This window comes from Phacochoerus africanus, chromosome 11 (genome assembly GCF_016906955.1).
Source record: "Phacochoerus africanus isolate WHEZ1 chromosome 11, ROS_Pafr_v1, whole genome shotgun sequence".
Lineage (NCBI taxonomy): Eukaryota > Metazoa > Chordata > Mammalia > Artiodactyla > Suidae > Phacochoerus > Phacochoerus africanus.
In genome coordinates this window covers 123077699-123091865 of record NC_062554.1, presented here as the reverse complement: position 1 = coordinate 123091865, position 14167 = coordinate 123077699, and the positions used below count along the sequence as shown (strand labels likewise).

Here is a 14167-nt window from a genome sequence, read left to right as displayed (position 1 = left end):
GGGGTGGATTTCAAGCAATAAAAATTGAATGATTAAGGAAAAGCAATGGTAGCAATGAAAATATTATACGCATGTGTGCGTTGTGAGTGTGCGTCCACACATACACATACATATAATGACGGTGAACCTGCTGACAAGCATCGTGTTCGCATACACATTCTCTCAACAAGCAAGGCTATGAGCCGGCAGGGGTACTCGGTCTCATATTCCAGATTCAAAAGAAGGCGCAATAAATTACATGAAAAGCAAAACCAGAGAGAATCTGTTTAAGGAATTCTAAATTTTTGACATACCCTGGGCTTCAAAGGGGAGATGCCAAGACCTCACTTGCCTTTCAGCTGCCCTTGGAAAACTGCACACAAAATTTCAAATCTGATAGGCAGCTCTAAAAGTCCTTTCTTGAGCCGCTTTATTGGCCGATGTAGGACCTTGGGCCCAGAGAGACAGAGTCGCCTCAGGTGTGGCAGAGACAGAATCAGATCTCCCGACTTGATGTCTCTGCCCGCCAGGAGGATCCCTAGGAAATGACACAAAACACAGCACGTTCATTACAAAGGTGAGGTCGGAGACTTTGGTTCGCGTCCCCAGACCGCCGAGAGCCCGGGGAAGGGGCTCTTGCAGGCTTCCCTCTGGCAGCCCCCTCTGCAGGCCAGGCTGCGGCCCAGGCGAGCCCAGAGCTTCACCCACGCCCCTCGCTCCTTCCCAGACTGGAGCAGAAGGCCGGGGAGGGGGCCTGGAAGGGTCTCTAACAACAAAAGGCAAAAGTGGGGGTCTGTGGGGGTCAGAATTTCCTCGGGAGCTCTGGGGCTTGCCCTGAGACCTCGTAAAAAAAGAACTCGCCCACTAAATTTCTAACCTGAAGGCAGCAAGGGGCTGCAGGCAACGCCCAGGATCGGCGGGCGGGGGGGGGGGGGGTGCGCGCGCGGCGCCGCGCTGCAGCCGGGCCCTCGGGGTCCTTCCCGGCAGGCACTCGGCCCTCCGCCCGCCCCTCCCCGCTCCCCTCCCCCACGGCCCTTTCCTTTTCTTTCTTTCCCGGGTCTGCTGGCCCCCACCCCGGCGGCGCCCGCTCGGCAGCTCGCCCAATGGTCGCGGGGCCGGGACGCGCATCAGCTGATCTGCCCGGGCTCCGGCCACTGGGAGCCAATCAGGACGCCGGGGGCGGCCCCAGCCGCCGATAAAAGCTGCTGGGCGGTGGACCGCCTTGCAGAGCCGAGAATGGGAGAAGAGCGGATGGTTTAAGGAGCACCCTCGGCCTCCTCGCCTCTCCGCTCCGATTCTCGCTCTCGCGGCCTGCCCGCCCTGCCTCCTGCTCGCCGCCCAGGTAAGCGCCCGCCTCGACCGGGGGCTCGGAAGTGACGCGCGCCTCCCGAGCCACCGCGCCGGGACGGATCGGTTCGGCTCGGCCCTTGCCACCTCCTGCTCCTTCTCAGCGCCTCGGCCTTCGGCGCCTCCCGCAGGCTTCAGCCGCTCGTAGCTCCCGCGGGTCTCGGTTGGCGATGGCTGGGCGCGCGCATCGACGGGCTTCGAGGAGGGCGGGGAGCTGTTTTGCTCTTCCTTCGGCTGCTTGCGGCCAGAGGCGTCGCCCCTGGAGGTCGCTCAGCGGGGCGAGTGGTGGAGGCACTGCCCGGGCCCTGAGCCCCCGGCCCGGCGGTGTGGCGGAGTGGTCCCTCGGTGGAAGCTTCGCTCTCCTCCTCCGCAGTGGCGGGCCCTGGGGCGGATCGGCGCGGTTAGACGCCTGCGTGGAGGCAAAGGACCGTGAGCGTGTGCAGGGCGGCCGCTCCCGCCGCGGAGTCCCGGGGGCCTGCCCCTGTGACTGAACAATGGGGTGCCAGAGGCGCGGTGCGGCCCGGAGGGCGCGAGGGGTGGAGAGGCCTGGCGGGCCGGGCAGGGGCAGCAGCGGCCCGCTGTCCCTCCGGCAGACGTCCCTATTCCCCCTTCCCCCCTCCCCGACCTTGGAGGGGTATGGCCCCCTTGACGAGGCCCTGAGACCCGGGCGGGGCGCCCACGTTCGGGACATTTCAGTGGGAAAGGGCCGCTCTCAAAGTGGATTATTCCAACTGCCCCGGGGGCGGGAAGCGGGGATCCTCCCCCGGCCGCAAATCCGCGAAGACAATCACAAACGAAAATGAAGACGACCTGGAGTCGCGGTCCTCAGGGTCCCCCTCCAACTGCTTCGGCTTCGTCGCCTACTCAGTGAACGCTGGAGAGAAACCGCGAGTCAAAATCAAGTCCTTGACCCACCAGCCTTCGTATTCCTGCTCGTCCCGGTCGGATCTCGACCACTCCCCGACTCCGACTCCCTCTCCCTCTCCGTCTCCCTCGCCCAGAAAGCTCCGGTGCGTGGACCAGCGGGAGCCCGAGACCCACGAGAGGCGCGAACGCAGCTCCAAAAGGAGAAGGGCTAAGGAGGGCAACCCTATCGATACCATTGACCTTATGTGGCTGGGGTGAGTGAGGAGGCAGGGATGAGGACCCTAACTGCAGACACGGCTAAAACCTGCAGCATCCCATCCCCTCCCACCACCACCACTAATCTTGTTACCTGGGCGGCGGCACCAGTTAACATAATAGTAGACTAGGATGTTGGCAATCGACTTGTAATGGAACCGAGCTGGCATCACTGAAAAGAGCAGAATCCAAGCTTAAGGGAGAAAGTGTGTCTTGAAGTCGGAGGTGTAACAGGTTGGGGTGGAAAGCCCGGAGATAGGATTCTTTATAAGAGTCAGGGATTTTTGTTGTTCCTGCCTTTTAAAGGCTGGATGAGTTGGGGGGGTGGGGGGACAGTATTTGACAGACCAAATCTTCTAAAGGGAATAGGCAAAAGTAGTGGTTGTCTGCTAACACGACATGACAGAGAGCTTCTCCTCTTCCCCTCGGGGAAGGGTGAGGGGGAAGGGTGAGGCTGTCGGAGGGAGAAGCAGTTTTGTTTTCAGCTGGGCAAACATGGGCCGGTTGCCCATAGAAACTTTGCCACTGTACTTCAGAAAGTTGCCCAAGTCATTGGAGGAGAACAATGTGTTCCCTTTGCAGCCACCCTGGGCTATCAACCCGGGACTGGAGGGGTAGAACGTTTCCTCTTGTGTTGAGGTTTGGTTTTGTGGCTTCAGTGTCTCTTCTTTAAGGGATTTGCAGTTTTTAGTATGCCTAGAGGCTTTTGAAACCCCAGATCTTTTTGATTTAGAAGTGGGGATTTTTTAATTCCTTGCAAAGTTCTCTGGTGGAATCTGGTCATTCTCAAACTGAAACTGACTTTCTGAAGTGAGAACTGATGGAAATTGACCATGTGCATCTTAGAATCCAGCTTGAATCAGCTATTTTTATATCCTGGTGGTTATAATAACTGCAGTTGTTTTAGGAAGCCACCAACCTCTTAAACCTTCTGGCTGGGCCCCTTGTTTCACCCTACCAACCTTATGTGTTGTGGCAGGAGAGTGTTTGGTTTTTGGAGGGGTGGAGGAATCTTCAAAAGGATTTTTTATTGAGATATCCTCTGGGGTGCGAGGAAAAGGGAAGACAGTCCAGAGATCATAGCAGCTAAGCCTTGCTGTGGTTGGCGTCTACTTGGAGACGCAGTCTGTTCTGCAAACTTTCCTGTTTCTGAACTTCTGTATTTTCTTTTTTGTGTGTTTTGGGGTTTTTTCCTCTTCTGGTATCTTAGTATGAGAAATGAAAAATTCCTCTACCTCTGGTACACTGCAAAAAATAGAACTTGGTCCTCACAAGTTTAGATTCTAGCTTGAGGAGGCTTATCAGGAGATTTTTGTCTAGTATAAACTTTTAGAAAGTTCCTTGTGGTGCAGTGGGTTAAGGAAGTGGCATTCCCACCACTGTGGCGGCGCGGGTTTGATCCCTGGCCCAGGAACTTCCACATGCCGAGAGTGCGGCCACAAACACACTTTTTAATCTCTCTGAAAGCAAATTAAATAAATGTACTGTGTACTTGTGTGTGTGTGTGTGTGTGTGTGTGTGTGTGTGTGTGTGTGTGGTTTCCAAAGGGAGGGGCCACCACTCCCACTTGACTTCTTGATTTAATTATCCCTAATGAGTCATTCCTGCAGTGGGTTTGTCTGGAGTTGGTGTTCTTAGTTGTTTTCTGCTTTCTCTCTTTTCCTCCAGAACACCGTCCACCATGGCCACCTCAGCGAGCTCCCACTTGAACAAAGGCATCAAGCAGGTGTACATGTCCCTGCCCCAGGGCGAGAAAGTCCAAGCTATGTACATCTGGATTGACGGTACGGGAGAGGGACTGCGCTGCAAGACCCGGACCCTGGATTCTGAGCCCAAGTGTATAGAAGGTGAGAGGCTGGGCAGCGTGAGGATCTGTGCTGTGTGGGGGCAGCGTGGGGGTGGGCAGCAGCCTGAGACCAAGCCCCCAGGTTTGGCCTTTGCTATCCTGCAGGTAAAGCTCTTCTAAAGCAGGGCTTTTCAGACTTCATTCAGTCAACATTAAGCTCCTACATGACCTCTGAGTACAACAACAATGGACTCCTTTATTTAAATGGAATCCTGCGGGTAAGCCAGTAGATTGCAGGAAAAAAAGATCAAGTCTGGATTGGAGGAGAGACAGGTTGGAAACTTTGCTGACTTGGGCATCCCTGCTTCGTTGGCTATAACGTACCCCCAGGAACCCATTTTGAAAACCATCATTCAAACCTGACTGTGTCATCTACTTCACAAACTTTTTTTTTTTGTCTTTTTGCTATTTATTGGGCCACTCCCTTGGCATATGGAGGTTCCCAGGCTAGGGGTCCAATCGGAGCTGTAGCTGCCGGCCTACGCCAGAGCCACAGCAACGCTGGATCCAAGCAGTGTCTGCAACCTACACCACAGCTCACGGCAACGCTGGATCGTTAACCCACTGAGCAAGGGCAGGGACCGAACCCGCAACCTCATGGTTCCTAGTCGGATTCGTTAACCACTGCGCCACGACGGGAACTCCCACAAACTCTTCGAATTCTCTTTCCTACCCAAATAGAGAACTTGATACTGAGGTTCTAGATACAAAGCAAATGCCCTAAAGTGGTCTCTAAATAGGGCCAGCCATTCATTTGTTTTTAATTAGTGCCTCTTTGGGAAATTCTCCAACTGGCTGATTGCTTATCCCACAGGAGCTGTTATGAGCAAAGGGACTGTGGTCCATCACCTTTTACCTACTTTTAGGATTGCTTACTTTTCTGGTCACATTTGAGTGGATGGATGAATGACTGTATTAATATAAAGTGTATCTTACACACCTGCTATGTGGCAGTATTGGACAGGCCCTGGAAAAAGGAAGGAGAACTCCTGGTCAACTGGAGTGATTAAAAAAAAAAACTGGCCTTAAAAACATATTGTGGAGGAGTTCCCATAGTGGCTTAGTGGTAATGAACCGGACTGGTATCCATGAGGATGTGGGTTCAGTTCTTGGGCCTTGCTCAGTGCGTTAAGGATCCAGCATTGCCGTGAGCTGTGGTGTAGGTCACAGACATGGCAGCTCGGATCCCGCCTTGCTGTGGTTGTGGTGTAGGCAGGCAGCTGCAACTCCGGTTCAACCCCTAGCCTGGGAATTTGCATGTGCCGTGGGCATGGCCCTAAAAAAATAAATAAATAAATAAAATAAAATAAAACATAGTATGAAAGTGGATATGGGACCATCCTTGAATCAGTCACCCTGCTCACTGTCTGTTTCCTCATCTGTAAAATAAGGACCCAACTTGAGCAAGGACAGTCCGTTGACACAGTGGGGGGATGAGTTAAGAGAACAAAGCAACACAGATGGCCTATTGAGAGAAATCAGAGAATCTTTTTCTCCTTTATTGCAATACTTTAAATAATGCCTGACTTGCTGGTGATGTCCATTTTGTGTCTTCTGTATCCAGTAGACTTATTTAGGAAAGACATGTTATTCTTAGGTTATTCTTGTGACTGTTACTTTTAAGAAAGTGATGCCATGGGCTTACCTGGAACTCAGGAAGATCTGTAGGGCTGCATGCAGACATCAGGGTTTGCATGTTAATAGCAGCAGTCATGCATCACTGACTTTCTGGACAAGAGACTGTGGCTCTTTAGAGATGGAAAGGTGAACGAGGGGACTGTACTCTTGCCTGAAAAGCTCCTGTGCATTCTAACTTAAATTTTCTCCTCTCTTTTTACCCCAGAGTTGCCCGAGTGGAATTTCGATGGCTCTAGTACTTTTCAGTCTGAAGGCTCCAACAGTGACATGTATCTTGTCCCTGCTGCCATGTTTCGGGACCCTTTCCGCAAGGACCCCAACAAGCTGGTGTTCTGTGAGGTCTTCAAGTACAACCGAAAGCCTGCAGGTGGGTAGAGGATAGGTCTGGGTGCCCCCACCCCAATCCATGAATTGGAAAGGCGGGGAAGAGGCTATTCCAAAATTGGTACTGAGAAGACCAGCCTGTCTTAGAACTGTATGTGAAGTCTGTGTTCGCTTGGGCCTCATCTCTCCATCTAGAACATCCTTGTTCAAAGAGGTTGCGTGGCCCATCCTCCCATTATTGGTGGCATAAAACAACACTCAATTTTTCTCTCTCTCTTTTTTTTTTTTTTTTGGCTTTTTAGGGCTGCACCCTCGGCATATGGAGGTTCTCAGGCTAGGGGTCCAATCAGAGCTACAGCTGCCAGCCACAGCCATAGCAACGTAGGATCCAAGCCCCGTCTGTGACCTACATCTGTGACCTACACCATAGCTCACAGCAGTGCCGGATCCTTAACCCATTGAGCAAGGCCAGGTATTGAACCCACAACCTCATGGTTCTTAGTCAGATTCGTTTCCGCTGCACCACGACGGGAACTCCAACATTAGATTCTTCTAAATCTGCTTGCCGTTAGTCCTCCGTGGCACAGCCCTCCTGCCTGCCTGTAGATTTTAAGGACACAGATTCTAAAGTTAGAATGTTGGATTTGAATTCTAGTTGTGCCACTTCCTTGCTATGAACTTGGGCAAGTTACTTTTCACCTCTACTCCTCACTTCCCCGATTTTAAAATGGGGAAATTAATAAAATCCATCTTAGAAAGTTGTTTGTGGGGCGAACTGAGTTGATGAGTGCGGATAATTGAGAAGGCTTGTACACTACGCACTGGTTGCCTTTTCATTCCACACAGCGCGTTTCCTTTCTCTGCCCACTGACTAAAATGGGGACATCCGGCTTCACCAATAGCATATGTTTGCCTTGAGGGTTGCTGGAGCCCCGCCCCTTTGGTGTTTGTCTAGCACACCCATTGCTCCCAGTTCTACTTCGTTCATCTTTTTAAATTTGCCATGCTCTGCCAGTGAGACTTTTTGGCAAGTCACTTAGTGACTCTGGACCTTATTACTTGTCTTTGTTTGGAGAGGCATTATCATATTGTGGTAAATAACTTGAGCTCGGAAGTTGAGACAAGCAAAGTTTCCTGGCTCTGCTGCTTTTGCTGTGACCCGGGCAGGCTACCTGCCATCTCTGAGCCTCATTTTCTCATTTGTAAAAACGGAGACTCGTAATCCCCACCTCCAGGGTTGTTAGGAAGACTCAAGGTTATAGGTTTTCTTTGATAAAATATGAAGGTCATAAAATGGTTCCTGGGACATAGTGGAATTGTTATGGTAATGAGTCCATAAAGTAATTCTAGCTTAGAAATAGTTTCAGTTGAGTTCATTGCATTTTACTGGGGTTTGGAGGGGGTTTGTTTGTTTGTTTTTGCACCAGCCAATGCTATAGAACTTTGCAGTGGTTTACCTTCTCACCTAGAATGTAAGGCTCTTCTTCTCTCAGTCAAAATTGTAGATTTAGCTCTAAATGCCTGAGAAACTAGGAATAGATGGAAAGCGAGAAGCAGTTCTCTAGTGAATAGAGAGTTTAAGTGCTTGACATTTGGCGTTTGGGAGGGGGCCAGCTTGCAGATAAAGTGAAAACGTGCTCTATTCTGGATCCGCTGCCGTGTGACTTTGTTGTAACCCAGTTTAGTTATAAATAAAGCCTTTTGAGAGTCTCCCTACAGATACATAATTATAGCTTCTCTCATTGTCCGCTTTTACACCAGCGGGGACTGAAAGCTTACAGTGCAGCTGACACTCAGCATCTCAGGTGTGCGGATTCCTGGAAACCACCTCAGGCGCATGTGGATTCGGTACATTTGCCCATGCGTCTCTAATAAGTGTGTTGGCTCTTTCTTTTTCCTAGAGACCAACTTAAGGCATACCTGTAAACGGATAATGGACATGGTGAGCAACCAGCACCCCTGGTTTGGAATGGAGCAGGAATATACTCTCATGGGCACAGATGGACACCCCTTTGGTTGGCCTTCCAATGGCTTCCCTGGGCCCCAAGGTGAGTCCTCCCGGTGAGAGAGGAATTTTGCTTTTTCCCCAAGTGTTAGTTGGCAAAGAAAAAAGTATCTCTCCAGAGATTGGAATGAATCCTCGTGGATTAAAAAGGTAGAGGAGTAGTATCCCGGAGACTGGTTGAAATAATACTATAGAGCCCTTGTGTTACCCAGATCCAGGCATGGACATTTAGACATTAACACTAAGGGGAACCCTTTGGCTTTATGAGAGGAGCCCCCTGCACCTACTCCTCTACATCCAGGGGCAGTTAGGGATGGGGATTCCAGAGAGCAAGTGGTTGAGAGCTTTCTGACATCTGACTTGGGCCGGTTATCTTACCTAGGTAGGAATTTTCTCCATGTCTTGCCTCTTGACATTCATTCCACCTTGATGCCTCTGCAGGTCCGTACTATTGTGGTGTTGGAGCAGACAAAGCCTATGGCAGGGACATTGTGGAGGCTCACTACCGGGCCTGCTTGTATGCCGGCATCAAGATTGGGGGCACCAATGCCGAGGTCATGCCTGCCCAGGTAAATGGCTCTAGCCCATCACCTTCCCCGCCTGTAGGCAAGTGAGGGTTTTGCTAGCAAGGGCTGCTGTGATGCACCAGTCCTTAACCCAGCACTCTCGAGGTGCTGTGGAATAGAAGTGAAATGGGAGCAGGTGGGTTGGGGCGAGCAGTTGGTTTTGCTTTAGAGGCCAATCTTCTTCTCGTTCTCTCTAGTGGGAATTCCAGATCGGACCCTGTGAAGGAATCGACATGGGAGATCACCTCTGGGTGGCCCGATTCATCTTGCATCGTGTGTGCGAAGACTTCGGAGTGATCGCCACCTTTGATCCTAAGCCCATTCCTGGGAACTGGAATGGTGCCGGCTGCCACACCAACTTTAGCACCAAGGCCATGCGAGAGGAGAATGGTCTGAAGTGAGTGTGGGCACCTGCTGGAGCCATTTCACTCTCTTTGCAAAAATACTTGCCAAGGAGTTCCTGTCCTGGCGCAGTGGAAGCAAATCCTTCTAGGAACCATGAGGTTGCAGGTTCAATACCTGGCCTCACTCAGTGGGTTAAGGATCCGGCATTGCTGTGAGCTGTGGTATAGGTTGCAGACAAGGCTCGGATCTGGTGTTGCTGTGGCGTAGGCCAGCAGCTGTAGCTCTGATTGGACCCCTAGCCTAGGAACCTCCATATGCTGCGGGTGCAGCCCTAAAAAGTTTAAAAAAAAAAAATGCTTGCCAAGAATTTGATGTATTGGGGATGAGTAAGCTGGCCTCCTCAGTTCATGCCTTAGCTCTTAGCATTCAGCTTCAAAAATTGTCCTCTGATCCTGTTGTTTGGTTTCTATTTGAAAAGTACCCCCTAAATACTATTAGGAGCAGGATTCAAGGATGGTGATCGGGGAACGTTGACATAGATTAATGCGTTTGGAAATCTACAGAACTAAAGTAGCAGCAACACAAGCTTATAAATCAACTTCATGCCCATGAGTGGGAGAAAGTCTTGGATGGGGGTCTTTTCATTCAACACATGAGAAGACCAGCGCTCTTAAGCACAAAGACACAAGGGTTACAAAGCAGAGTACTGCCCCTGGGGAGGATCTGTTCCCTGGGGCCATGCTTGGGTGAATTGATCCCTGGAAAACAATCTTTTGTAGATGAGTCACTCCATCCTTGGATCCATACCTGCTTCTCTGCTTTTGAAGGGCGGGTCTCCTGGTGGCAAGTCAGACTCTCATCTTAACTCTTTTCTCCAGGTACATCGAGGAGGCCATCGAGAAGCTAAGCAAGCGGCACCAGTACCACATCCGAGCCTACGATCCCAAGGGGGGCCTGGACAACGCCCGGCGCCTAACTGGATTCCATGAAACCTCCAACATCAACGACTTTTCTGCCGGCGTGGCCAACCGTGGCGCTAGCATCCGTATTCCCCGGACTGTCGGCCAGGAGAAGAAGGGTTACTTCGAAGACCGTCGCCCTTCTGCCAACTGTGACCCCTTTGCGGTGACAGAAGCTCTCATCCGCACGTGTCTTCTCAACGAAACTGGCGACGAGCCCTTCCAGTACAAAAACTAAGTGGACTAGACGGGCAGCCATCAAAACCCCTCCTAATTCTACACCCCCCCCTCCTTCGCCCCTCTCAACTGTCGTAATAGCTGTAACTCAAAGGGCGGAATAGCAAGGTCTTTTTTATTCCTCATGCCCAGTTAATATCTCTTGCTTTCTTTGGCCAGGATAGAGGGCTCAAGTTCTTAATCTCTTCACACATACCCCCCCCTCTTTTTTTCCCTATCACTAAAGTTTCTAGTGTGTTAGTGGGGAGGGAGGTGGGGAGTCATAACCACTGCTTCCATTTCATCAGGTGTGTTTGTCCAGTAGGCACAGCTATCCGGACAGAGAACATAGTCTTTGTGCAGGGAAGGGGCAGACTTTCTCTGAGTGGTAGTTGAGTCGGGGGTCAGAGGACCTGACTTTGGTTCGGTTAGAAGTCCCCTTCTTGGTTGGTGGACCTTCCATTCCTTAGAAGGTTAGAACCAACTTTCTCTTAAGGGTGAGCATTAGGGGAGAAGGAAGGGTGGGAAATGAGGTAGGAAAATGCCCTCGATCTGGTGTGGTACTTCCCTTGCCTGGGGCTAAAGGCCCTGATAACGTTCAGCGTAAATGGATGGCTAGCCCTACCTTAAAAGAAAAAGTTCTTACTGTCTGGTCCATTTATAACACAAAGAAGAGTAGTATTTTTATATTTAAATATAAAAACAAAAAAATTATATATATGGGTGTGCAGACAAATGGTGTTTTTTTTTTTTTTTCCTAAGAGAGAGAAAACCATTCTGGTCACTGGGAGCCAAATTTGAGAAGGTAGTCTGGTTAGAAATAAGGATCTCTGGAGTTCCCACTGTGGCGCAATGGGTTAAGATTCCCACTACAGCGGCTTGGGCCACTGTGGAGGTGCAGGTTCGATCCCCACCCATGTGCAGGGGGTTAAAGGATCTGGAGTTGCTGCAACTACGGCTTGGGATTCATTCCCTGGCCCTGGTGAAAACTTCCATATGCTATGGGTGTGGCCATTAAAAAAAAAAAAAAAAAAGATGTCCTTCTGAGTGGGGTGGGGGTGGGGTGCATGGAAAGTTAGCTATTTGGGGCTGTTCTTCCCTCTCTACCACTTCAGGGCTTCTCTGTGCCCAGCCCACCTTTCTGGGGTGGTGGGGGGGCAACACTGGTTGTTTAACAGGTGACAGCAGGAGCTGTCATCTGATCTGTGGGGCTTTGGATTAAAAAGATACACATGTACTTATACACACAGGGGTCTGGAAATCTGAGTTGGCTGGTCAACTTGAGCATGTTACTGACAAGGGGGTATTGGGGTTATTTTCCGGTGGCACTAGCATGTCACTAAAGCAGGCCTTTTGATATATTAAAAAAAAAATTTTTAAAGCAAAACAGAAGTTTAGATTTTAATCGTATTTGTAGGGTTTCTAAGTCTTTGTTTTACAGAATTGCTTGTTTGCTCCAGCAGTCTCCTTTCTCTCTGCTCTTGGAGGAAGTGGGTCTTGCCTGGAGACCACACACTTGTAATTTTGTATCCTGGTGTCTAGTCTCTGAGTGTGAAGTAATCCCTTCCTTTGTTAAGATTCCCAAGGAGTTATTTTTTTTCTTTTATAATAAAACCCCCACCTTTGGTCCCTATATTTCCCCTGCTGTTTCTGCCTGTTTTTGTGTTGGCTGCGGCAGGTGGGTTGTGGTTTTCTCTTAATGTGACTTCTAATTGCCAGACTTCTGGTTGCCACATATAGTGTGTTCAGAGTTAGATAACTCCTCATTGTAAACAAACTGTGTTAACTGTCTGGAGCTGCTCTTATAAATCAACCTAACATAAGATCTCTTCTGACTTGATTCTTTGTGATTCTTTTAAATCCCTATGTGCCGATTCGTTCCCTTTTCCTACCAAACAAGGCGAGTTTGTTTTGTAAGGCAAAGTAAATGCAGGTTTACCTGTTCTTGGAATTGAGAGAAAAAGCAAAACCTTTCCTAAGTTGTGTTGCCAACCAGCTCTTCCCCATGCTTTTGAGTATTTGGCCATCAGTCAGCCCTAGAGTTTTGTAGTAAGATACAAACCCCAGCTCTTCCTGCCTGTGCTCCTGAACTTGGCATTGCCCTATCCTGCTGTCACGTTGTTTTGAACACCCTTCTGGCTTAATTTTATAGCAGCATCAAGTATTTAGTGTTTTCAACTAGTCTCACTATCCCTACTTGGTCTCCAGTTCATCCTCTGCCCAGTTGCCAGTGATTCATCTAAATAGCAAATATTGACCACGTTGCTACGCTGGTTAGAGCCTTCTGAGGCTGGCTGTGCTAAAGGCCAGCCAGTTCCAAAGAGGCCTTGGGTATGCTATTCCTTGCTCTAGATGAGCGAGCTGCTTGTGATGCCCCCCAAAGCTCCATGTTGAACCCTCTGTGACCCTACCCTCAGTCCTTTTACCTGGACTCCTACTCCTCCTGCCTTCCTAGCTATTTCCACACCAGGCTGGGTAGGAGCTCCCTTCTGCTCCATGGTACTGTGCACACACCTTTAACAAAAGCACTTATTCATCCAACATTTTCACCTTGTTAAAGTGCCACGTATTGTGGACAGTGGTAATTAACCCTTTTTAAAAGGTAGTGTCCTCATTTTGGAGGTAGCATTAACTTGTTAAAGCAAATTTGGAGATGGAAGTTTTTTTGGGGTAAAGTGTTCATTGCTCCGGTCTTAAGTAATCCTCATTATCCACTTCTTTTTTTTTTTTTTTTTCTTTAGGAAGTTTTAGGTCCTGACAATTTTCAGAGTAGAATGATCTTAACCTATTGGTTGCCGGGTGGCGTCCCAGTTAGCACCATGTTTCATTATGGTTATTAAGAATGCCTGCTGTTGCTGTTTTCCTGATTTTGTTGACAGATTATTTCAACTGAAATTCTACTTCCCATCCCTGGCTAAAGTTGGCTTCCCTTCCCTAGGTCACCCCCGCAGTTCTTGGTAAGCGGGGTATTTGCTCAGCGTAAGCACTACACTAAGGCAATGACCTGAGCAGTTTGCTTTTGTATTCCTTGTCACCAATTCCCTGGCAGAGTGCCTGAAAAGGAATTCTAAGTTAATGCAATCAGGACTTATGTGGAAACAACCAGCATATTTCCTTCACCACTTATTTACCTGGAATTACCTTTGACCTACACAGTTCACAGGGCAATCCCCTTGTATTTCTAAGGTGTTTTTTGTAGCTCTTTTAGCAGACACCAGGTTATATGATAACTTTATCAGAGATAGGTTAAACAGAGAAGGATGGCCAAGGCTTTAGTCTTAAAGAGACAGACCAGTATTCATAAAAGGAGTTCCACATTTTAAACACGAGTTCCCTTAATTTCAACCTGCTAGTTACTGGGTTAGGGCTAAATGACAACACAAGCTAACAGAATAATGTCAAAGAGCTAGTAGAGGATTCCAAGGAGTTCCTTGGATGGTTACTATTGGGGTCATTTAAGCCAGAACTGTGTTGCCGGGTTGAATGCTACCCTGGTGGATAAAAGAATTTCTTAAATACTTGGCGCCAGGTCTCCAAACATCTCACCAATGGCTCCTCTTAGGTAATTCCAGCTACTCCTTGACCCTTACACCAATGAAAGTTGCAAACTTTGGAAAGTAACTTGCTATCCCAAAGAAAGCCCTTCACTATGAGACTTTGATTATAAACTTCACAAAGGCAGCAATCCTGTTTTTCTTTCTCAGAACTGTATCCTGACCTGTCATGGTGTCTGTAGGATGTCTTTAAGGAGTTATTTTTAAGTATTTTGTAAACCCACAGCTCTATGGGTCGTGTCAAACCCATGAGGTCTTGGTGGTTT

General features: G+C 49.2%; 1 protein-coding gene across 2 annotated transcripts; it reads left to right on the top strand.

Moving 5' to 3' along the window:
* The first annotated feature begins 1188 nt into the window (after window positions 1-1188).
* On the top strand, window positions 1189-12172 carry GLUL (glutamate-ammonia ligase). Of its 2 annotated transcripts, XM_047751987.1 has the most exons (8): window positions 1194-1321; window positions 2328-2447; window positions 4117-4295; window positions 6138-6299; window positions 8158-8304; window positions 8703-8830; window positions 9025-9224; window positions 10051-12172. In XM_047751987.1, exons 2-8 carry the CDS (start codon window positions 2437-2439, stop codon window positions 10367-10369), a joined length of 1146 nt encoding a protein of 381 aa, XP_047607943.1. In that variant the 5' UTR covers window positions 1194-1321; window positions 2328-2436; the 3' UTR covers window positions 10370-12172. The 2 variants fall into 2 exon arrangements, with proteins under 2 accessions (XP_047607944.1, XP_047607943.1); XM_047751988.1 differs by lacking the exon at window positions 2328-2447 and having other exon boundaries at window positions 1189-1321.
* Window positions 12173-14167: the final 1995 nt, after the last annotated feature.